The sequence below is a fragment of the Geotrypetes seraphini genome, chromosome 5, assembly GCF_902459505.1.
Source record: "Geotrypetes seraphini chromosome 5, aGeoSer1.1, whole genome shotgun sequence".
NCBI classification, from domain to species: Eukaryota; Metazoa; Chordata; class Amphibia; order Gymnophiona; family Dermophiidae; genus Geotrypetes; species Geotrypetes seraphini.
In genome coordinates this window covers 176,946,177-176,971,610 of record NC_047088.1, presented here as the reverse complement: position 1 = coordinate 176,971,610, position 25,434 = coordinate 176,946,177, and the positions used below count along the sequence as shown (strand labels likewise).

General features: G+C 39.0%; 1 protein-coding gene across 7 annotated transcripts in view; it reads left to right on the top strand.

The window, feature by feature from the left end:
• The window catches only part of SLC39A10 (solute carrier family 39 member 10), a 147,399-nt gene that overhangs the window by 57,152 nt on the left and 64,813 nt on the right, over positions 1–25,434 (top strand). For all 7 annotated transcript variants that reach the window (XM_033944670.1, XM_033944664.1, XM_033944668.1 and 4 more), the window contains exons 5-6: positions 11,086–11,280; positions 18,471–18,591. In XM_033944670.1, the coding sequence (XP_033800561.1) occupies positions 11,086–11,280; positions 18,471–18,591 (316 nt within the window). The remainder of the gene's footprint in view (positions 1–11,085; positions 11,281–18,470; positions 18,592–25,434) is intronic.

Sequence of the window (25,434 nt, the reverse complement as noted above, 5' to 3'; positions counted from 1 at the left end):
TCCAAGCCCAAATTTGTAGCCATTATGTCTTATTTTTCTAATCGTTCTCTGTATTTGGAACATCAATCATCCTTAAAGGGTACATTGAAATCTGAAGTTCCTCCAGTTCTTTTTTACTTGTGCCTTTGACAAAGCTATTCAGCACTTAGAGGATCAACTTTCATTTTTTTTTTTTTTTAATTCTTTATTCATTTTTAACCTTTCATCAAGTGTACAAAAATCATAATAACAACAATTAACAAATCACTTGAAAATCTTATCATCATACTCTATACACAAATAAGAATCCCCCCCCCTCCAACCGTGTTATTAATTTTATCACATAACCCCTCCAATATCAGCCCACCCCCACTTTACATTAAATGGTGTATCTTCCATAGAAAAATGGCATCTAATCATGGCAAAACGATGTTAATGGCTCCCATATTTTAATTAAATTTTTATAATTTCCATTTTGTACCGCTAATGATCTTTCCATTTTATACAGGTGACATAACGAGCTCCACCAAAAATTAAAACTAAGTCTGCTATGGTCTTTCCAATTATTAGTAATATGTTGAATGGCAACTCCCGTCATGATCAATAAAAGTTTATTGTTACACGACGATATCTGACTCTTTTTTCTCATAGACATGCCAAATATCACAGTATCATAAGATAACGCTACATGATTTTCCATTAAACAATTTATTTGATCCCAGATTGAATTCCAAAAGGCCAAGATATAGGGACAGTAAAACAAAAGATGATCCAAAGTCCCTACCTCAAGATTACAATGCCAGCATCTATTAGACAAAGAACTATTCAACTTTTGTAATCTAACTGGGGTCCAAAAAGCTCTATGCAAAAGAAAAAACCATGTTTGTCTCATAGATGCTGACATTGTACATCTTATTCTCCAAGACCAAATTTGTGGCCATTGAGATGCTGAAATCCGATGCTTAATCTCAATGCTCCAAATATCCCTAAGACCATTTTTAGTTTTTTTTTCTCTAACCAAATCATTAATAGTTTTATACCACTGCACGGCTTGGTGATCCAGAAAGTCCACCTGGAAGCATAAAAACTCCAAACTATATTGAGAAATAAGACTTTTCCATTCAGGGAACCCTGCCTGAATGGCCTGCTTCAATTGTAACCAACGAAACCTTGTGATTTATTAAGCCCAAATTTATGTTGCAATTGTGTAAAATCAAGCATCCTTCCATTTGAAACATCACTTAAAGTTCTTATTCCTGCAATTATCCAATGCTTCCAGACGATCTTAAATCTGCCAATTTGATCCTGGAGTTTAGCCATATGGATTGATTTGTTGATTTGTTAATAGGATTAGCTGTTAAGTTACTGACAAGTCTCAAAGTCTTCCAAGTGCCCATTAAAATTCTATTTTCTTTATACAATCTGGGCATCTTGATACTGAGAACATGACAAGGATGTAAAGGAAACAGGAGTCGCCATTCCAAATATAACCAATCAGGAGTGTACTCAATGAGCTCCGGGAGGACCCAATACATACCTTGATGTAAAATATAGGCCTGATGGTACCTATAAAAGTTTGGAAAATTTACCCCTCCCTCCTTAATTGGCTTTTGTAAAGATACTAAAGCAATTCTGGGAGTTTTACCAAACCAAACAAATTTAATAATAATCGAATTCAATTTGATACTACATTATATGCTCATTTGATCTATATTATTTTATGTTGCGAACAGATTAATTGTTATACTTGATTTCTAGTCTCCTGTTCATGATATTGATTTATATCAGTCTTCTTCCCCTTTGTATATTTGACAAAATTTTCAATAAAATTTCTTGGAAAAAAAAAAAAAAGAAAGACCCTTGAAAAAACACTGGTATCATACCCATTTGATAACAAACCACAGGCAAATATCATCATTTTAACAGTTTGAACTCTCCCCCACCAAGACAAATGCAGTGGATTCCAATGTTCACATAATTCTGTAACCTTTTTTAATAAAAGCTTTTCATTTTCTTTTACTGTATCATCCACTGTATTTTTAATCCATATTCCTAAATATTTTAATCCATCTTCCTTCCAAACAAAAGAAAATGAATCAAACATAGTTTTTATACAATGTACATTAAGTGGAAGAATTTAAGATTTACTCAAATTAATTTTGTGTCCTGAGAAATTTCCAAACATTTCAATCAATTCTAACAAACAAGGAATGGTTGAGGATGGATTTCGCAAATAAAGTAAAATGTCATCTGCATAAGCAGAGAGTTTATATTCCCATTTCTTACGAGGAATACCCTCTATCCCCTTTGCCTGTTCAATAGCTAACAACAAGGGTTCCAAAACAACATCAAACAGCAAAAAAGATAGTGGACAACCCTGTCTTACTCCTCTATGCAAATGAAAACGATCTGATAAATTATTATTAATATATAATCTTAATATAAATCAGATAATTCCCACTTATAATCGAGTGTAAACTCTATTCTACATACAGGAGTCGGCCTCAGTAATGGAGCCTACGCGTAGTCGTATTCAATGACTGAGGTATTCAGCGTAGTTATATCAGCTCCTTATTCTCCAATCATTGGCCTTACTCCAGTATCTTTTATTAATTCAAATTATTAAACTCTACCTATTATAAATTAGCTATTTCTATTTTTTCATTTTTTCAATTTTTTGAAACTTGGTTAAAATATCGTGTTCACTACATTTATTTTCGTTCCTTTCATTACACTCTTACATATTTCGTGAGACTACATTCTTTCATTTATCTCTCTTTATCATTACTATCTTTAATGCTGTTAAAGGTTACTTATCATTTAGTCAGCATTTATGTTCCAAAAAGCCTACTTATCTTTTAGTCAGCGCTTGTATTTCAAGAAAGCCAACGTGGCCAGCGTTTCGTGGGCAGAGATTCAAACCCACTGCATCAGGGCCGAATTATTGGAAAACAAGCCGCTGTAGAAGAAACAGAAATTTAGTAAACAGTAATAATTCTCCTGAAATTTGTTCATAGTAAAATATCTTACTTACTGCTCTGTGTGTATCTGAAAGCGGTCTCAAAGTATTAACAAAATGGCGACAGCCTCAGTTTAAAAAGCTTAGCAGCGTACTGACGTCAGTCAGAGTATCAGATTTCATTGGAGCATAGCTCGTTGATCTATACTACATTATGTAGGACTGAAAACATTCGAAAAAACCTGGAGCTGAAATCCAGCTACATTTAGTAAAAATGTTGCCATTCAATCTGTTTGTTAAGACCATTGGGATACAATGTATTTAACCGACTAATCCATCGCTGTTCATGCTGGGCTAGCATACGCCTGAAATTACCACCCTTGTTGTCAGGTTTAACAACTTCTATAATGACAGCTCTTAATGTCACAAAGTCGTGTTTTTTAGCAATACAGTGTCTTGCTAGTGGAGCCCCCATATTTAAATTTTTGATTTTACTTTTATGTTCGGTCAACCGAACATTAAATTTCCTTGATGTTTGACCTATGTATATTAAATTACAGGGGCATCTTAAAGCATACACGACCCCTTGAGTCTTACAATTTGAAGTGTGGTTCAGAATATACTTCCTATTATCTTTAGGATTCAAAAATATTTTGGTGCATTCCATAAGAGCACACATTTGACAATTGCCACACATTTGGTGACCCAGCATTTCATTGACTGTATTGGTTGAAGTCTTTTTAGGACAGGAGGGGCATAATAGTTCCTTTAGATTACGATTGCGGCGATATGCTATCCTGAGGGAGTAGTCTTTAAATGTTCCTGCTATTTTCAATATCTCCCAGTGTCTTCTAAGAGACTGAGCAATCTTATAGCTCTGATTGGAATATGTTAACACACAGGTCATAACTTTTTCACAAAAATTTGCATTGTTCTTATTCCTAGGGGTTAATAGAAGTTCCCTATGATTATATAGGGCCCTTCTATAAGCTACATTGATGGTTTTTTCCGGGTAACCCCGTTGCAAAAATTTACGTTTCAGATTTATTGCTTGTCTTTTAAAATCAGCATCAGCTCCATTACTGAGGTCGACTCCTGTATGTAGAATAGAGTTTACACTCGATTATAAGTGGGAATTATCTGATTTATATTATTTTGTGTAGTTTTCCCACTAGGGAATTTCAATTTAGTGTGTTAATATATAATCTTGCCATGGGGGAGCTATACAAAGTTTGAATCATTTGAATAAATCCCGAACCTATTCCAAACCATTCCAATGCCTGATACATGAATGTCCATTCCACTCTATCAAATGCCTTTTTCGCATCTAAAGATATGGCAAAAGCCGGTTCATTCAAATTCTTAGTTAAATTTAGTGTGTGAAAAGCCAATCTAGTATTACTAGAAGAATGTCTATTCGCAATGAATCCAGTTTGGTGTACATCAATTATGAAAGGGAGAGCCTAAGCCAACCTCAAGGCCAATGTTTTGGCTAATAATTTTCCATCCACATTAATTAAAGATATTGGCCTGTAGTCTGAGACCAAAGTGGGATCTTTATTTGGCTTTGGTAAAACAATAGTCAAAGATTCTGCCATAGTACCTGTAATACAACCCTTATTTAGTTGAAACTGATATAAATTTAATAAATGAGGTATTAGAGAAATTTGAAATGTTTTATAGAATTCCACTGTAAAACCATCCCCACCTGGAGCGGATCCAACTCTAAGAGACTTCAACACTGTTTCCAATTCTTTTAATGATATAGGTTCTTCTAAACTTCTTTTAATGTGATCAAGAAGTTTTGGACCCTCAAGAAGATTTAAGAATTCCAAACCTTTTAAAACTTTATCATCAGAAGACTCAGAAGAATACAACTCTTTATAATAAAGCAAAAATTGGTTTAAAATATTTTTAATTTGAGTATGAGTAATTCTTTTTTCATCTTTTATTGCTATTATTTTTGTTCTTCTCCTCTTTGCTTTAAGATAATTTGCAAGTAAACTTCCTGCCTTATTTGCTTTACCATAATATAAGGTTTGCTGGGAAAACAAATCTTTCCTTGCCAATCTTGAAGAAATCTCATTATATTTACCCTTTGCCTTTAATAAAGCCTGCAAATTCTCTGGATGCCATTTATCAATTAATTTGTATTCCAACAATTTAATTTCTTTTTCCAGATCTGTATATTGTTTAACAAGTTGTTTTTTTAATATAAGCAGCATAAGAAATGATATTACCCCTTATAGTAGCTTTAAAAGCATCCCATAAAATTTCTGAAGTAATATCTTCCGAAGTGTTTATTTGGAAAAACTCAGATATTTTCAATTTAATCTCTTCAAGAAAAGCTGAATCCGAAACCAATGCATTATCAAATCTCCATATAGATCTATTATTATCATTTTTATCCATTGTAAATTTAATCCACACCCCTCCATGATCAGACAAAATAATTGGATCAATGGAAGCTTGTGTCACTTGTTGCACCAATGAATTTGAAACCAAAATATAATCAATTCTTGAAAAAGACTTATGAACTGGTGAGCAAAATATAAATTCCTGATCATTAAAATGAAGTATACGCCATATATCTTTTAAATTACAAGATTGTACCAAATTATCTAACCCTAATGATTTTAAATTTTTCCTAGGCTTTTTATCCAAAAAAGGATCCATAACAGCATTAAAATCTCCAGCTACTACTAAATTAGAAACAGCCAGTGGGAGTATTAATTTTTGTAAGTTCTTGAAAAAATCATTTTGATTCGAATTAGGGGCATATATATTAAATAAAATCAAGGTATTATTTCCCATGCTCATTTCCACAATAATCCATCTTCCTAAAGCGTCAAAATCTATCATTTTGAACGAAGCTATTTACTAAGATAGCTACTCCAGCTTTTTTACCCACAGCAGGTGCAAAAAAACAATGCTTTACCCAATTACCTTCAAGCTTTTTGGATTCTGTTGCAGACAGATGCGTCTCTTGAAGATAATATAAATCAGCCTGTTGCCTTTTCAAAAAAGTCAACATTTTTTTTCTTTTCACAGGGTGATTAAGGCCATTAACATTGAGGGAAAATTTTTTTACCTCCATTAATTAAAATATCTATAACAAACTCTTCCAATTCTTATAGAAAAAATTAGATAATATGAAATGAAGAAACACCATTTTCCCAGGTAATACCATCTGAAAAATACATCCACCCCAATAAACAAATTCCCAAATACCTCCCCCCAGCCCACCCTTACCCACCCTAAATAATGACAATGAAAACTTGGAACTGCACATAAAAGATCAAGCAAAACAAGAGCAAACCCACACAGACTTCAAATTTTAAAACAATATTGTATGAAGATACTCAAGCAAAAATTAACTTAAATAATATCATTAAATCATACATTCCAGAAAAAAATAATCTAAAACATCTTTCAAATCTGCTTCTAGAAACAAAAGAGAATAGAAAATTTTTCCTAAGCACTTATAAGAGCTAAGTAAATAATAAAAATCCAAAAGAGATAAAAAGGTATAGTCATCCCAAAAGTCATGTTAAAAATATGAAATCACATATATTTTGAAAACTAAAAGAAGAAATATTAATAACTTCAAGATGGATTAACCAGGTAATAATAAAATTAACAGAAAACCCTGACATCCATCTACAATCATATACCTGGAATCCAAAACATTTCCTATAAAAAAAGAGCAAAGCAACAATACCCCAGCAATATACCCATATTGTTCCTATTATATTATAGTCTAGAAACAACACCCAAAATGAAAGCAAGTATATCCTATATGAAACCCACGAGATAAATTTTGTCCTGATTTTAAAATCAGGGACAGTTCTTCATTTTGTCTCGTATAACCGAACTAAAATCAGCTGTCTCTGTTGGAAGCAAAGTGACATCTGTCAGATTATACATCTTCATAACTTATTATAAATTCTCCAACTATATTCTATAACATAAAACCATAAGCATGAAAATAGATCCAATGGAGAACTGATCTTTTAAAGGAGACTTAAAATATTAAGTTCTATCCTTCCAAATCGTTTGATTTGTGTAATTCCTTCTTCTATTATCAATCAATAGACTCAAATGAGTCGATGCCTCTGTATAGGAAATGCTGAAACAAATACTCTGAAAATCAGATAAAATACTTCCTCCAGCACAAGTTAAATACTTTCCAAGCTTCTGTCAAATGTTCCTACATGCTCCTGAATAGCGGTATTGATTTTATGCTTGCTCCTCAAAGAATATTGATAACACTCTCCTTTTTCCATATTCATCCACAGCTTGGGCTGTAAGTATAAGATCTGAAATTCAAACCACCTCCTTTCTGAGATGAATAATAAGGAGGCATACAGAACCTTCTGTATGAAGCAGACGAAGTCTTTCCACCGTTATTATTCGAATGTTTATAGGAATAAACCGTCACTCAAAAGCATCTCAGGACCAAAAAATGAAAGTAAATAAAAATCAAAAATAAAATATAAAGCACCCAGATCACACATTATGAAGAGACTAAGCCAATATTAAACAGACATTGGCTGCTCCCTTTGATTTAAATACATTGCCAATCTGACCGGTTCATCAAAACTCATAGTTTTATTATCCAAAGTGACTTTCATAAACGCTGGGTATATAAGCCATATCGTGCTCCTACTTCTTTCAATTTTGGCCTCGTATCCAAAAACTTTTCCTCTTCTCCGCCGTTACTTTGGCAAAATCAGGAACAATATGGACTTTAGCATCCTGACATCTTAGATTTGAATGTTCTTTAGCCAAGCGTAAAACTTCAATAACTTGCTGGTGGCGCAACAACTTAAAAATGAGAGGGCGAGGACCTTTTAAATTGTCAGGTCTCCTCATTGGTATACGGTGTGCACATTCAACTTCGACCGGGTAAGTGGACTTGAGAGGCAGTACTTTCGTCAAAAAATTTTCAACGAATGAGATTGGATTACCTTTCTCCACCTCTTCCGGTAATCCTAAGAGTCTCAAATTACTCCTCCTCATGCGGTTCTGACAATCTTCCACCTCTCTGATAAGCGAAAAGATTTTCTCTCTGTCCAGTTTAAATTGTCGTTTTTCAGATTCAAAACTGTCCAAGCGAACTTCCAGCTTAGTTGTTTTTATTTCCAGTAATTCAGTTTGTTTATTTAAAGTAGCTATCTCCTCTTGTATATCATTTAGTTTCTTTGCGTTGTTTGAAACGATCTCTTTTATTATCTGAAGCTCTTTCATTACATCAATATCCTTTGCGCCGTCCTTTGATAACAGACATTTTGATGGCATTGCCGGTTCCGGCTTGGACCTTTTTACACTGCCTGTACCGGTACCGGTGTTAGAAATCACGTCTTCAGATTTATTCAGCTTCCCCGACGCCATTAAATCTAATATATCCCTCGTTTTTATAACAAAAAAAAAAATTATTTCTAAAGTTATTTTAAATACAAATGTCTGTAGATGTGGAGTCACTGTTCTACCCGTCCATCCGCGTGCACCACCAAGCCACGCCCCCCAATTTTCATTTTTTTTTGCCGACAACATCCAGTTTCTTTTTTTTTCTTGGATCGCAATCAATCAGCCCTAAGGGATCTTAATAGCAAATTGAGCTAACTAAGCAATTGGTTGTTCGAACATAACCTGGTACTTAATATTGAGAAAATGTTTGCAATGTGGTTTTCCTGTGGTTACAAAGTACTGAGAACTTTTCCAGAAAATCAAAGTACAAGGTTATTCTCTTCTAATATTACTGTTTTGGGCATTCGCTGCGACTCTGACACTGCAAGTTTTAGTTCTCAATCATATTGTAAATTTGAGTTTTTATCAATTGCACATGTTATGTGAACTAAAACCAATTTTAGAATTGGGAAAATTTCACAAAAGTTGAAACATGCTTTCATAACATGTAAGTTATTTTACTGCAATACCTTTTTTTCTTGGCTTAAGTCAGGCCAACATACATTGTTTGCATTTGGTTCAAAATGCTGCTGGTAGATTTTGACAGGCAGTAGAGGAACAGACCATACTACTCCAGTGCTGCATAAATTGCACTGGTTGCCTGTGGAATAATGCACAAGTTTAAATTGCTGTGTATGGTGTGTAAAACTTGAAATCTCCAAAGTATTTGGCAAACATGTTAATCAGATACTGTCCACAGAGATCCTTCTGCTCCTCTCAAAAGTAGCTGTTTTTGCTACCTGGTCTTATTAGATGCCATCAACTCATGTTTGAGTCTTAGTGACTTGATAATGATATCATGTTTTCATGTTCTTGGTCAGGTTAAATTAGCTTTGACAAGAAGTCAAGCTTTTTCATACATGGGCCATGCTCTGTGGAATTTCTTGTTAGACAAGGTTTTTGATGACACGTATTTATCTTTCAGGAAATTGTTGAAAACGGTATTGTTTCAGCAACACTACGGACCTGAAGGGATTTCTAATCTGTTGATTTATTAAAAGTTGTCACTGTTGTAATATGTTGATACAATTTGTATTTTACTGAATGAAGATGTATTTTGCACATGTATGTTATCTTTGTACATCCCTTAATACTTATGTCAATAGCGTGAAATCAAGAATAATAAATCCAATCCTTGCCGAGAGGTCGGCTCTGCCCCTAGGACCCTGGAACAGATGTGCCAGCTTGCAATGAGCTGGAATCAGGCCACTAATTTGACCCTACTGGTTTCTGAAGATGTGACTATGTAGGCTGAGCCCCACCTCAAGGAGTGGATCTGGGCCATGCTTCAGGAGGAGATGAGCAATGCTGGAGCATTGAGGGCGTTGATGATGGTCTCAGTGGAGTCCCAACCCATCCTGGAGTCCCATGCATTGCCTGTCCATCCAGTGTCGACACTGATTTATTGAAGAGTGCTGGAATCGGCACTGATAGAGACAGTGTCATTTTCCAATGTTTTGGGTGAGGAATTTTCCTCAGGGCAGAGGAGAATGCCGATTCCTCAGTGCTGCTTCTCAGAGCCTGGCCAGTAGATTGAGACAGACAGACTCAAGTCTCTCCACAGGAATACTTCTATGGTCTGATTCGGACCACTTCTGGGAGTGAACAGGGGTGCCTTGGAATCCCTTTAGACCCCTTCCCCATACCATGAAAGGAGAATATGTTCCCCTAAGGAGCTCTTAAATGATTTTTGTTTGGAAAATGGCTAAGTCCATCCCTTTTCAATTAGACGTTGATGATTGTTGCAAAAGGTGCTTCCACCAAGTGCTGAGGAAAGGGGTGTGAAGACATTCTTTTAAGATTTAAGAATAACCTTACTGGATCAGACCAATGGTCCATCTAGCCCAGTATCCCGTCTTCACGGTGGTCAATCCAAGTCACATGTACCTGGCAAAAATCCAAATAATACTGCCTGCTACAACATAGAACTAATGTCATGATACTGTCAGTGAAGCTGGGCATGATATGTTCACTATTTGATGTTGTTCTGATTAGTAAACTTTTCATCTTAGTAGAAACATGATAGCAGTGGTTCCCAACCCTGTCCTAGAGGACCACCAGCCAGTCAGGTTTTCAGGCTAGCCCTAATGAATATGCATGAGTGAGATTTGCATATAATGGAGGTGACAGGCATGCAAATCTGCCCCATGCATATTCATTAGGGCTAGCCTGAAAACCTGACTGGCTAGTGGTCCTCCAGGATAGGGTTGGGAACCACTGCTCTAAATGACTTTATGTGACTGATTTAATTGACAAAGACTTTCGTTCACTTTTACTTTCTTCTCACTCTTATGAACACTTTAGGAAACAATTGAAGTCTTATCTTTTCCCAAGTACTTGTCTGAGTAGTTATCTATGGCCTTTTTTTGTGGATTATGTAATTTTTGTATGCGGTATAGAAATACGATGTTATGTTATAAAGAATTTATTCTTGGCTAAACAAAACAACTTATTTGCAAACTGATCACGTATTTGTTTCTATATTTCTCTTTTAATAAATTGGGTACAGAGACCATGCAAGTGATAGAAAACTATTAAGTATAGCTGTTGCAATGCAGAGTAAAACTGGCAACACTCCTAATTTTACCTTTGATTAAGACAAACCTATTGAAAATGAGAAAACGCAATGTCCAACTGAATACTATTTTTTTAATTCTTTTTATTAAAAAAAAAAAAAGTCTCAAGGGGGACATGATCACAGTCAACACAGTGGACATAGTCATAAGCCTTCACACAGACATGGAGCTGAATCTGAAAGCCTTCTGGAAGAATATGATTCTGTTATGAAAGGGCTTGTGGCGCTTGCAGGCATTTACCTTCTCTTCATCCTTGAACACTGTATACGAATGTTTAAGCACTACAAAGATGAAAAGGTATAGTAATATTCTTAGAATATTTTTTCAAAAAAACATTTCAATTTAGTATTCCTTCTGAAGATATAAATCATGCTTTCTAAGTATTATAATTTTGTATTATAAAACAAGCTCTAAATCAGGGGTGTCTAACCTTGGGCCTCGCCAGGTTGGGTTTTCAGGATTTCCCAAATGAATATGCATGAGATCTCTTTGCATACTATGGAAGCAGTGCATGCAAATTGATCGCATACAGATTCATTGGGGAAATCCTGAAAACTCTACTGGAGGACTGATGTTGGATAATACTCTAAATATTTAAGATTTCAGTGCCCCATAGTTTGGTTATATTATGAGAGCTGCTTATGGTCTCAACCAGTGTAGTTTTCAGTGGAAAGCCAAATAGTGGTTGAAATTGTTCCCAAACAACCAAGTAACAGCCTTGGAGAACTTCTGAGCAATATTACAAAGGCTACTTACCGTATTTTTCGCTCCATAAGACGCACTTTTTTCCACTCAAAAGTGTGTGTAAATGCCGGTGCGTCTTATGCAGCGAAGATACCTTTTTTTTTTTTTAAACACCCCACCCTGTTGTACCTTTTTAAAGGCCCGCGCCCAATATGCTCTCCCTAGTGTCGGTGAGCGTTCGGCTGTCTTCTTGACTTCCCCCACAACGTCCTCCGGATTCCCCCTTTAAAGTTAATTAGGCTCGTGACGCGCGGGGCCTTACCTCCAAGCTGCTTCTCGCACCCAGCGAGAGAGGTCTTCCGTGCTGTGACCACCACTGAGCTAATTACCTAAGCCTGCAGAGTGAACTTAGCAGGCAGCAATTGGCCTCCGAAGCACGTTGCCTCTGCTGCGGTCCCGCCCCTGACGTCAGAGAAGGGGCGGGACCACGGCAGAGGCAATGTGTTTCGGAGGCCAACGGCAGCCTGCTAGGTTCACTCTGCAGGCTGCAGTAATTAGCTAAGTGGCGGTCACACGAGGAAAACTACCTTTCGACAGAAAAGGAGAGTTGTGTCTCCCCCGATCTCCTGCCCCAGGTAGCGAGCAAGAAAGAGCAACTGCTGGGGAGGCGATGAGAGCCTGCCAACTCTGGAGCTTGCATTCGGACCTGGGCAGAAGCTGCAGCCCTGCACTGTGAGGGTTTCTGCCACCCATCCCAGCACCTTCTGGGAGCCAGAGACAACGACCTCGCCATCGCGAGGGCCCCAGTGGGACGCTGGATCTGAACACTGGGGGAGGGGGGAAGAGACAGAAAGGGACCTTGAGGAGGGGTGGGAAACAGACGTGGCGACAGGGCAGATGCTGGACTAGGGGGGTAGAGAGGGGAGGACTCAAAATGTTAGGAAGGAAGATAGAGAGAGGGAGAGACCTGAAACAAAGGGGAGGCAGAAGAGAGGGGGGCAGATGTTGGATTTGGGCGTGTTTAGAGGGAAGAGAGAGAGAGAGAGAGACTGCAGAGAGGTGGAAAGATTATAGACTAGGGAGGAAATAATGAAAGAGAAGCAGAGAAAGACCTGGAAGAAAGGAGAACAAATGTTGGACATGGTGGGAGGGGTTTGGTAAGCAGAAGAAAGACAGAGAAAGAGAGGCCTGGAACAAAGGGGAAAGATAGGAGGCAGATGCTGGACTATAGGAGGTGCAGACAGAAGAGACAGGGGGCGAGAGACCCTGAGGAAGAACAGAGAGATGGAAGATCATAACAGGAGGGGAGAGAGCAGGAGACCTGGAACAAAGGTGGTGGTAGGTACAAAGGAGAACTGACACTGGATCTGGGGAGGATAAGCAGAGGGTAAAGAGACCTGGACCCAAAGGGGATGGGGCTGGATTGTGAAAGAAATGTTGAATGCAGTCAGAAAGAAGTCCCAACCAGAAACTAATTAAATCACCAGACAACAAAGGAAAACTTATTTTATTTTCAATTTAGTGATCAAAATATGTCAGTTTGGAGAATTTATATCTGCTGTGTGTACTGTATATGAATAATGAAAGGAAAAAATTGCATTACAATTAGTAAGGGATGGGGGGCAGGGTACAGATAGCCTGGAAAGGAATGTGGGATTGGGTGCAGAGCCTGGCAGGGAGTGAAGGGGGCTGAGTGCAGAGCCTGATATATCTTAGTAAACAATTTAGTTTAGAATGTTTTTTTTCTTGTTTTCCTACTCTTATGGAGCGAAAAATACGGTACATAGGTAAAGATACTATCTGATAAAAGTGTGTATGGAGATTACCAAAGCATGTACCTGCAGGAAAAATAAGTAGGGTTAGCTCATGTGAATCATCTGTGCATATAGCTTTGCATTTTGAAAACTGTGTGTTGTTTTTCAGGGAATAAGTATTCATGTGGAAAGCAAATGTAGACCTTTTGTTGGCACTTCCTAGGCAGTTTCCAAGGGAAACTATGCATATACTTTTCCTCTGAGAATGGGTGCAAATTTAGTAACTAAATATTCTTTTCTGTACAGAAGGAATCCAGTCCAAGTTTTCAAATCTTCCTCCAGAGTGCTCTGCTGCCCCCTTCAGTTCTTCCTTCTACTTACAAGCCAGAAAGTGTCTTTCTGACCCTGTACTTCATTGAATTAATTTGAATCGATTTGTTTCCCTCCAAAAATTGGACTCACCGATTCAGTGAAGAGCCCTTCCCCCCTGGTGAGGGCTGCCATACCTCCAGGACCTCCTAAAGCAGCAGTAGCAGTGGTGGTGGTTTATCAGATGCATGCTCTGAACAAGCTTGTTCACGGCATACCCCACCGGTGCTTTCCCTCTGTACTATTGACAAAAGGGAAGCAAAAAAGAAATAATCCTTTCCTCCAAACATTCCACTGATCTGATTTGTGGAAATATTTAAATGTGAACTGTATATCATATTTTTCGCTCCATAAGACACACCTGACCAAAAGACGCACCCTAAATTTAGAGGAGATAAACAAGAAAGAAAACATTCTGAACCAAATTCTCCCTGCCAGGCTTTGCACCCAACCCCACACTCCTTGTCAGGCTCTGCACCCTATCCCCCTCCCTGCCAGGCTTTGTACCCTGTCCCCCCTCTGGTGGTCTAGTGGTAGGCAGGGACAGGGCACAGATGTTGAGGCAGATGACTTTTTAAAATATGCAATGTCACCTCAGTAACAACTATAGAAAAATAGACAAATATAGTGCAAAATATAGACAGCAGATATAAATTCTCAAAATTGACATATTTGATCACTAAATTGAAAATAAAATCATTTCTCTCCTACCTTTGATTGTCTGGTGATTTCTTTCTTTCCTTCCTCAGGCCCAACAATTATCCCTTCCTTCCTTCCTCCTATGTTCCCCTCACTGTCTTCCAGCCTTTGTCCTCTTCCCCCCCCCCCACACACACACTCGGGCCCAACAATTGTCCCTTCCTTCCTCCTATGTTCCCCTCACTGTCTTCCAGCCTTTGTTCTCTTCCTCCCCCCCACTCAGGCCCAAAAATTGTCCCTTCCTCTCTCCTTCTATGTTCCCCTCACTACCTTCCAGCCTTTGTCCTCTCCCCCCCCCCCACTCAGGCCCAACAATTACTGGTATCCTTTCCTCCCTCCCTATTATGTTTCCCTCACTGCCTTCCAGCCTTTGTCCTCTCCCCACACACACACAACTCAGGCCCAACAATTACCGGTATTCCTTCCTCCCTCCTATGTTTTCCTCACTGCCTTCCAGCCTTTGTCCTCTTCTGCCTCCCCCCCAGCCCGCCTGCTGAATTCAATTACCTCCCGCTGCTGCTGCTGTGAGGATACATCAACGAAGCAGAAGCGGCGGGGGGTTTGGACTCCTGGCTCAGCAATGGGTCGAGGGAGCCGACACGGAGCGAATTGCTGGGAAAGGCCAGGCGGGTGCAACAATTGCACGCCGCAGGCTCAAAAGTCTTACCCCCGATGTAAATTCTGACGTTGGACTGAAGGTAACCTTCAATCCGACGTCAGAATTGACGTCCGGGATAAGGCTTCTGGGCAGGCGGTGTGCAATCGCTGCACCCGCCTGGCCTCTCCTTTCTTCTACTTACACGGGCAGGAGCAGAGCTCAGGAGCAACGGGTGGCGGTCAAAATAAGGTAGGGGGCGAGGGTTTTATTCGCTCCATAGGACGCACCTTTTTTTCCACCCTCTTTTTTTTTATTAAAAAAGTGCATCATATGGAGTGAAAAATACAGTAAATAAATATTTTAGTTTTATCTGTAAAATATTTCAGCCACCACCAAGCTTGATTTGTTAAAATTTTAATGGTTTCATTTCACCAAAAGATAAAGTAACACTTTCACATAAATTAATGCATGATGTCAAATTGTGTAATGCCAGAACAGCACAGGCTCCACAACAAGTTAAGTAGAAGGAAAAAGCCTCAGAAAAGGGCCCTCCCACCTCTACAAAAGTGGTTTATTAAAGGTGGTTTAGCGGTTACCTCATCAGCAAAAAACCTTCATCAAAATTGAAAAAGTTCTGTGCTGTGCTGTGAAAAACTCAAAAAGGTAGATGAAAAACTATTCAACTTATCTTTAGGATGCAAGAGACGCGTTTAGTGTCCCACTTTAAAGTCTGATCGGTTGTGCTACACTCTGAGGCTGCAGATTTGTGAAACGCTGGCCACCGTCGATATACCGATCAGCTGAAGATAAGTTGTTTTTTTTAGATTTGATGCAATTAAAAACATCCAATTATATATTCAGACATAGAACAATACCTTAATTCATTATATAACTTAGTTCTTAATAAATACAAAAGTATCAAAATATCTGTAATAGCTACTATCTCCCATCCCTCCCTCCCTTTCCCACCCACTCCAGTGGGAGGATGTGTGTAAGAGATTTATAAAATATAAAAGGAAAAGTATAAACTATCAGAGATCAATAGGACTATCCTTTTGGGAATTAATCCAGATTTCATACGTACCCCAAATAGTATTGTAGTTATGTATCTGATTTCTTCGAAGAGCAGTCAATTTTGACATTTGTTGTATTTATTGAACTTTAGCCAATAATACTTGGGTTCCCAGTAAATCTGGTTGTTTCCAGGCAGATGCCAGGACGATTCGACCTGCTGTCATTATCAGATGTATCCATTTCTGATGTTTCAGAGGCTGGGCAAGTGGTCCCTTATTCAACAAGCTAGGGATGCAGGACCCAACACGGTCCGCATTTTGACAAAAAGTCTTCTTCAGGGGTCCCTGGGGGGTCCTATAATGATGAATACGTGGGACCCCTGATGAAGACTTTTTGTCTAAACGCAGACCGTATTGGGTCCTGCATCCCTAGCGGACTAGGTCCTTTAAGATTTTTATGTGTATCATTTTACTTTTATATGAATGATTTTATTTTATGTGGATGATATTAGTGTACCTTTGGAACTTTGACATTTTCAAATAAAGTCCATTTAGGAACATTGTCATTCCACAGAATTTCTTTTGGTTTCTTCTGGATTTTCTTCTCTGTGGAGATTTTGGGGTCATTTTTTTGGTTTTTGGTTGCAATATTCTAAACCATTCTTTATCAGTAAAAGATTTACCTATAATTTTTTCATAACGATGTCTATATTTCAGAGAGGGGGTGGAGATGCTCCAATTGCTCATTGTATAATCTAGTGATATTTCCCCCTCCCACTCTCTTTTATCATAGTCTTTGCTAAATCCGACTGTTGAGAAATAATTAATTCTCTGAGGGCCACTTTTCGAATGAAGCTTTCAATTTGTCCATAATAAAATAGGTCTCTTGGTGCAAGGCCATATTTTTTCAGAACTTCAAAGGGAACAATTTTCCCATCTTCAAGCAATTGGCCTAATATTTTAAGACTATGTTTGTCCCAACGGTGAAAGGCCACATCACTTCTCCTAGAGCAAAATTAGGCATATGTATAATGGCTGTCCCCATAAAATAATTTTTATCCCCATGACATCGCCTGCGAACCTGGATCCACAACTCAAGAGTATGTCGTAATACAAAATTAGACTTTTTAGCTATTGTAGAGAGTTGTGGAAATTGAAGCCAGGGTATCGCCACAATAGAGGTGCGCCCAATATCTCCTGCTCCATGCGCACCCATGATTTTCCCTTATCCCATTTTCACTTGACTAAATATCGCAATTGGGCTGCTTGATAGTAATATCGAAATTGTGGTACTGCCATTCCTCCTAGTTTCCTAGGTTGATACATCATTGTTCAGGATACTCTTGGAGTCTTATGTTGCCAAATAAAAGTGAATATCTTCCGCTCTAATTGTAAAAATAATTTAGGTAGAGGAATCGGTAGAGCTGAAAAAAGATAGAGCAACCTCGGAAGCACCAACATCGTTATTGTTTGTACCCTACCTAACCAGGAGATATTTAGATGTTTTCATTCTCCATATCTTGCCAGATCACATTCAGAAGAGGAGGGTAATTAGCAGCATATAGCAATTCTACATGCTTTGTTAAATTAATCCCTAAATATCGTAATGATTGTTGTGCCCATTTCAAAGAAAAATTACTAGAAATCCATCTGTGATCTAAATCTGACAGGGAAAGATCCAAAATTTCTGATTTAGACATATTTATCCGTCTGTCCAAAAATCAGCTGGCACCTAGTCACTCTCTCATTCACGGCTTGTGCACTCATAGTAAGGCTGTTTTAATAACAACTTTCCTGCGCTTCCATGCCACTAGCGCTCAGTCACTCTCCCCCTCGCAGCTCATACTTTCATAGCAGGGGTTCACTAACCCGCCATTCACTTCTGTTTCCGGCCTCCAGTCTTCAGCTGAAGATAAATTGAGTAGTTTTTCATCTATCTTTTTTCACAGCACAGCACAGAGCTTTTTCAATTTTGAAGAAGATTTTTTGCCGATGAGCTGATCGCTCAACCACCTTTAATAAACCACTTTTGTGGATGTGGGAGGGCCCTTTTCTGAGGCTTTATCCTTCTACTTAACTTCTTGTGGAGCCTGTGCTGTTCTGGCATTACCGTACACAATTTGACATCATGCATTAATTTATGTGAAAGTGTTACTATCTATCATCATTGATTTTTCACTGTATCTGAGTCATTTTGGCTATTCATTTCACCGAAAATACACAAAAAATTACTTTAAAATTTTTTAATAAAATATCTTGATGTATATCTTGTGTTAAGTAATAAGTAAGGTATTAACTATCTTAATGTATATCTGTTATGCATATATGTGTTATGTAATAAGTAAGGTATTAACTATCACATTATATCAGGGTAAACAGAAGTGGTTCAAGAAAAAACAGGTTGAAGAATCGGTAGTAGGGAGAAAGCTTTCTGACCATAAACTAAACCGCAGGTCAGATGCCGAGTGGCTTCAGCTGAAACCTTTGTCAGGTAAGCCATTTAATTCATTTTTAATATTCATGTCTAGTAGAGGAGATGTGAGAGGATTCAAACTAGGAGTAAAGAACATTACTGATGCTCATTTTCAAACTGAAATTCTCAATGGAGCCATCCAATAGGCTGTGCCACATGCAGTATTTAATCCGCATGCTTTGCAGATGCAAAGTATACAGATTCAAACAGTGAAAAGTAGACATTTTCTCCCCTTTTTCAGCACAGAAAGCACCCTTGGCAATTTTGGAATGAACTTTTTCATTGAGTAAACACCCTTGATGCATTACCCTTTTTAATTTACTTTTGGCTTTTTCAAGCTGAGTTCACACTCAGTGAGTGATATGTTAGACCTAATAAGAGCCATATATAGTAAATGTTAGGTCAGAAAATCCAAATTTGCAAGGAAGAAATTTCCTGAGCAAAAGAAAAAGCTTGGTTAATTAGTGGTGATTTTCAATGAAAATGTAGGCATATTTTAAAGAAGTTGTTGTTGTTGTTGTTTGTTTAATTTATTGATTCTAATAAGCTAGCTTGCAGAAAATTTCAAAGCAAAAGAAACAGGAGTGTAACCTCTGCAGTAGCAACAGATGGAACCAGAAACAAAGGTGGTCCAAAAAGGAGGAACCACTAATGATGCCAAGTTTCCACAACAGCCTACATCAGGAGCCATCAGATTCTTCAACACAAAGTAAAATAATCACAAGGTTTGACAAAATCTTCCAGATGTTGGTGGTTTATTAGGAGAGGAACAATCTCCCTTAGCTCCTGTTCCCACTGAACTGACTCAAAGATAGCTGTAGCCTCTGAAACAAAAGACCAGGATCTAGAGCAGTGGTTCTCAAACTTTTTTGGTTCATGGCACACTGTAAAACATATGAAGAAAAAAAAATTAACTAAACTTTAAATAAAAGTAACAAATTTCAGAAAGCTATTAATAACCTTGTTTAATGAATTAAGCATGATGGTGTGATACATGAGCTCAATGTTTTTTGGTGACTTTTTCAATGAGAAAAACACTGAAGTCTTTCTCTTTTTTTGCTTTTTTTTTTTTTTAACTTTATTATTTTTTATTTACACTTCCCCCTCCGTATCCGTGTATCTACGGATTCGGTTATTCGTGATTTTTGATCAGAAAACTCGTTAGACCACCAGGTAAGGCTTAAGGGGGGGGCTTACAGGGCTAAAAATAGGTGGGGGATAAGGGCAGAACCGGCCTGAATATTATTCACAGTTTTTCCATATTCGCGGGACGGCTTTGCCCCTAACTCCTGTGAATACGGAGGGGGAAGCGTACATCAAAGCACAAACATTGAAAGAGAAATAGAAATCCTCAAAGAAAAAATTTTGATCATATCTTACATACTATATTACAGTCCACAAAAGGGAGAGAAAGAGAAAAAAAACCTATCACAATCAAGGAAAGTTAGAATTAAGGAAAAGGCAAAAGGAAATACGGAGACCGTTAATCAAATTTATGGTTGGCCAGATTCCTGGACATTGGCTCCACTATCCGGGTTCCTTGAAACTGCTTTGCCTTCCGGGAAAAATTGTAATTGTTCAGGTTCATAAAAGACATAACGATTACTTTGATAGGAAATACATTTACATGGAAAGCTGTAGGAAGATTAATGGTCTACTAATCAGTTACATAAACAAATACGTGCCGGTTAGTTTCTAGGGAAGACCATAATATCTCATCCAGGTTCAGCTTTCTTTGCCTACTTATACGAAACCAGACCCAGGCTAATGAGAAATACTTTTATTATGAAAATAGAAAAATATAATTCACAAGCCAGCAGCAATATCTAAATATTGTTCACAAAATATCCGATTACATATATGAAACTCAGTACACAATTATCACAACACACTTGCTAGGTAAATAAGTAACTAATTCTTACACTCTATAATTCCTTATAATAATAATTCCTGATTAGCAGCAACTAAATATATCGCTTATCACCAAGAGTAGCTTTACTTCTCCTTATCCCGAACCACAATAGGATTCACTTATCTAACCCCAACTGATAAGATAATAGAATTCCGTATTCTCACCATTCAATTAGGCCTTGGCACAAAGTCAGGTGAAAAGGAAGTCATCCTCTACTCAGCACTGAAGATAAGAATTATTTTGGTACCAGAACAAGAGTTTGTCAGGCACTGGAATAGCTATAACTTAAGTTGGCAGCAAAGGTTTCCTTCATGTGATGGAATCCAGATCTGTTTAAAGTCCGATTCACTCTCTCAGACAGAGAGACACACGAGGTAACTTTTCAGGTCTTAATTATTATAGAGAATGCAGAGTAACCTATGATAAGACGCGAGTTCCCTCACATCCTGGCACAGACTAAATTATAATTAGCACCTTTTCACTTGGATCTCGTCAGATGACTTCTCCGTACCAATCCAGAAACAGAACTTAGATGAATAGCCTTTCTGTATAAAGTCTCGTACTATCTGAAACAGAGGCGCCTTCGTTAGATAAGACCAGCACAGGAGCAATAACTCCCCCAAGATTCACATGGGCAGATCACATAGGCATAGCTGGATATCTTTGACTAGAATACAATTCTGGTACATACCCAGAATGCATCAGGCAGAAACAGCAAAGATGTTTCTTCTTTCTCTTCTTGCAAGGTTCATGCTGGAAAGATTTCTTGCAGACAATGGATCAGGCTTAAATGATGGTTCAGACTTGATGATGTCATAGAGGCCTAACCTTCAGGTGCAAATAAGGAAACACCCCTACAAAGCATAGTTGAAAAGTAGCCCCCAATTTCAAAACTGATTGACAAAAGGTTAAAAACTTCTTTTGTCACGATTGTGTCCATTTAGAAACATCAGGAAATATTGCTAATTTAGAGCCAAAAAACTCAGCTTTTTCAGTTTTATAAAATAATCGAAGAATTGCTTCTTTGTCTTGGAGAAAGACAAATGTCACTAATAGCATTTCTGTGACGGCAATTTTACTTGAGAGGATTTTCCATGCTAAGATTAAGGTAATACAGTTTCTGGAGTGGTGGCATGTTTGTCTCTGAATATTTCAGAACAGAAGTCAAAAATAATTGAAACATTTCCTTAGGAGAATACAATCTAGAGACAGGAAAATTGAGGAGTCGCAAATTAAGATTTTGATTTGCATTCTCTAGATTTTCTATCTTCCTAATTAGTATATTTCTATTTCTTAACTGTTGACCAGTTTGAGTTTTAACTTCAGAAACCAATTTTTCAACTTGATCTATTCTAACTGAATGTTGCTGTGTTTTCTCCTCCAAAGTTTTTATTTGTTTCATAGAGTCGATAACAGGAGCAATGAACAGGGAGCATGTCTACAATAGCAGGCTTCACAAGTGGCTTTAGGGATGGAATAGGAGAAATTTCTGAAGCTGAAGTCAAGTTTGTATTCTGTAAATCTTCAACACCTCCCAGTGCCATCTGAGAGCCTGATCCTTCACGCGAGAGCGTCTCCAGCGAGACGCTCCTCTGAAATGCAAATCCTTCCTGGGTCAGAGGGAAAACCAGCAGTGCTGTTGGCGAAGAAACTCCCAACTGCACTGTCGGACCACCCTGCATCCTTCCAGGCCTTGGAGGCATCCCTGGTCCCGCCGTGCTCAACGATATCTCATTGTCCAAGATGGGGGTCTGCCCACCCCTGGCTGCAGATAAGCCCCAAGTAACAGGCACAGCAAAAGTGGTAATTGCTGATTGCCGTGGCGTTGAAGTAGCAGTGGAAGCAGGAGGAACTGTCCTCTGCCTCCCTCTCCTCTTCAGCATATCCTCAAAGGTAAATCTGATGGGCAAAAAGCCCTAAAGTAGAAATTTTTACTTTTTAAATACCGAGAGGGAGGAGCCTCCAACTATGCAACATTCTCCATCACCATCTTGGTTTTCCTCTTTTTTTGCATTTAATGTTAGTAAAATAAAGGGTAAAGAGGATGGGACTTGATATATTGCATTTTCTGTGTGTGGTTATACAATCAAAGCAGTTTACATATTTTAGACAGGTATTTATTTTGTACCTGGGGCAATGATGTGTTAAGTCACTTGCCCAGAGTCAGAAGGAGCTGCAGTGGGAAACAAACTCACAATCTCAGGGTGCTGAGGCAGTTGCTCTACCCACTAGGCTACTCCCCCACTCCAGTTGCCATACAACCCTAATTCACATAAGTATGATGTGGAAAACTACATCAAAACAAAAAGCTTTTTAACTACTAAAGGATATCTTTTCTAGTCAAAATCCAAATTGTTTAATATACATCTCAATGATCAAAACAGAAGACTGTGGATGATGATGTTCTAAAAAGATGATTTATTTATTTCTTCTTCCAAAACAACACAAATTAATACAGATATAATAGTCCACATGTGTAGTCCTACCAGACCCTACACCAGGGGTGCCCAACATATCGATCGCGATCGACCAGTAGCTCAGGAAGGCAACGCGAGTCGATCGCGGAGCCCATCCCGGGCTCCGTGATAGACTCGTGTTGCCGTCCTGATCTACCGGGCCGATCAGCCTTCCTCTCCAGTGTTCTCAGTCTAGGGCCTTTTAGCTGGGCGGTCCGCCCAGCTGTCATCTGCTGCTGCCGCCGCTGCTGAACATTAAAAAAACACAAAAAAAACCAGCTTGGAGATTTCAGCCCGTAGCGAACTTATGCTCCGTGGCTCTAACGTGTGCGTGCCGGCTTCCCTTCTCTTCCCTCCGAAACCGGAAGTTATGTCCGGGAGGGGGGGAGAAGGGAAGCCGGCACGCACATGTTGAGAGCCCTGAAGCAAGTGTTCGCTACGGGCTAAGGCGGGAGACATGTTAGTGAAGCATTTCGTCTTCTTGCTGCCGGGTCCTGCCTACTTTCTGTTTCCGCGAAGGCAGGACCCGGCAGCATTTCCCCCAACAGCTCCTCGTGATGCTGGTCGGCCGAAGCAGGGAGAGGTTGGGGCGGCGTCGGCTTTTGGGCGTGTTATTGGCGTCGGCTTTCGGGCCTGTTATTGGTGGCGGTTTGGGTCCTGGTCCCCGATGGCAGTTTGGGTCCTGGTCCCCGATGGCAGTGGCAGTGTCTTGGGGGAGGGCAGGGAGAAAGAAAGAAAAAGGGCAGGCAGGGAGACAGAAGGAAAGAAGAGAAACAGAAAAAAAGGAAAGGGAGGCAGAGAGAAAGAAAGGGCAGGGAGAGAGGAAGGAAAAGTTGGGGGAGGGAATGAGGTGTGGAGGAGAGGAAGCATACAGGCTAAAAGGGAAGAAAGATTGGATGCACAGTCAGAAGAAGAAAGTGCAACCAGAGACTCATGAAATCACCAGACAAGGTAGGAAAAATGATTTTATTTTAAATTTAGTGATCAAAATGTGTCTGAATTTATATCTGCTGTCTATATTTTGCACTAAGGTCCCCTTTTACTAAACCGCAATAGAGTTTTTTAGCGCAGGGAGCCTATGAGCGTCGAGAGCAGCGCTGGGCATTCAGCGCAGCTCCCTGCGCTCTAAAAACTGCTATCGTGGTTTAGTAAAAAGGGAGGGGGGTATATTTGTCTATTTTTGTATGGTTGTTACTGAGGTGATAGTGCATAGAGTCATCTGCTTTGACCTCTTTGAAAAACCCTGGAATAGGAATGATAATTAACATTTTCTATGCGTACAGTGTGCGTTGTGTTTTTTAAAAATTTTATTGTTGGTAAATCATTTTGACTTGGTCATTTTAAAAGTAGCTCGCAAGCCCAAAAAGTGTGGGCACCCCTGCCCTACACGGTCCATGTTTCGGCGAACACGCCTTCCTCAGAGGTCCAGTTGGATGCTATGGTCTCAAAAAAACAATTGTAGACAATGTAGACTCTCCAAAAGACAGGCCCAAAACAGACTTAGACGTTTTTAGAAACTTTGCGAGTCGCAATACCTCAGTTCTTCATTTTGCAAACTTTGCCTTCCCGTCAATGTCGTCTTTTCTGGCTTTTTGCTATTTTTTTTCTTATCTTACTATTTTCTATGGTCTGTGTAAAAAAAAAAAAAAAAGTTTTATTCTTTTCTGTTTTAACAGTCGGGCCCTCGGCCATCTGTTTTTCCACCTCGACAGGTTTTTTTCTCTCTCTTCGGCACCATTGAATTTAACTTTGCTGCTGAGATTTTTCCATCCATGTCAAAACTATCAAGTGGTTTTAAAACGTTCACCACCCTATCTCAATCACTGACCCGCATAGTTGGTATTTGCAGTATTTGGGCCCTAAACATCGGGTAGACACCTGTATGCATTGTTCCACCTTACAAAATTGCTCATTGAAAGCTCATCACATACAGCAGGAGAAGCTGTTTGGCTTGACAGTGGACTCTGGAGAGTGATCAGACCCTTTGGTACTGGAAACGCCATCAACATCAAACGTCATTCCTGCCTCGGGGAAGCCTGTTAAGAAGCCATCTTCTTCCCAGCAAGTGTTGCAGGCCTCTGCAGCATCGAGTCCCTGGATACAGGCCAAACATCAACACCAATGCTCTCCTTCAGAGCAGGCTGTGTCTCCTTCAGGGCTTGAATCTTCTTCAAGCTCACGCACCTCTCAACACCCTGCCGCACCAATGGTACAAACTGTTGAGCCAAGGGTACCAGTGCAGATCTTCAGGGAACAACTTGAGTTTTCCCGAAGGGAGATCGGTGACATCTTCAAATTGCAGTCGACACCAGTGCTTATATCTACTCCTTTGGTACTGGCCAAGCCTAAGCATAACACTCTGAGGCCACATGATACTGACTTCAGGTCTACACTGACACGCCATTCTACTTCCTATCAGTGCTCTTCCAGTAGACCTTGATGCTCTCCATCAAGCGTTGAAACTCTGCATTGAGACCTCGGCAATGTACATTG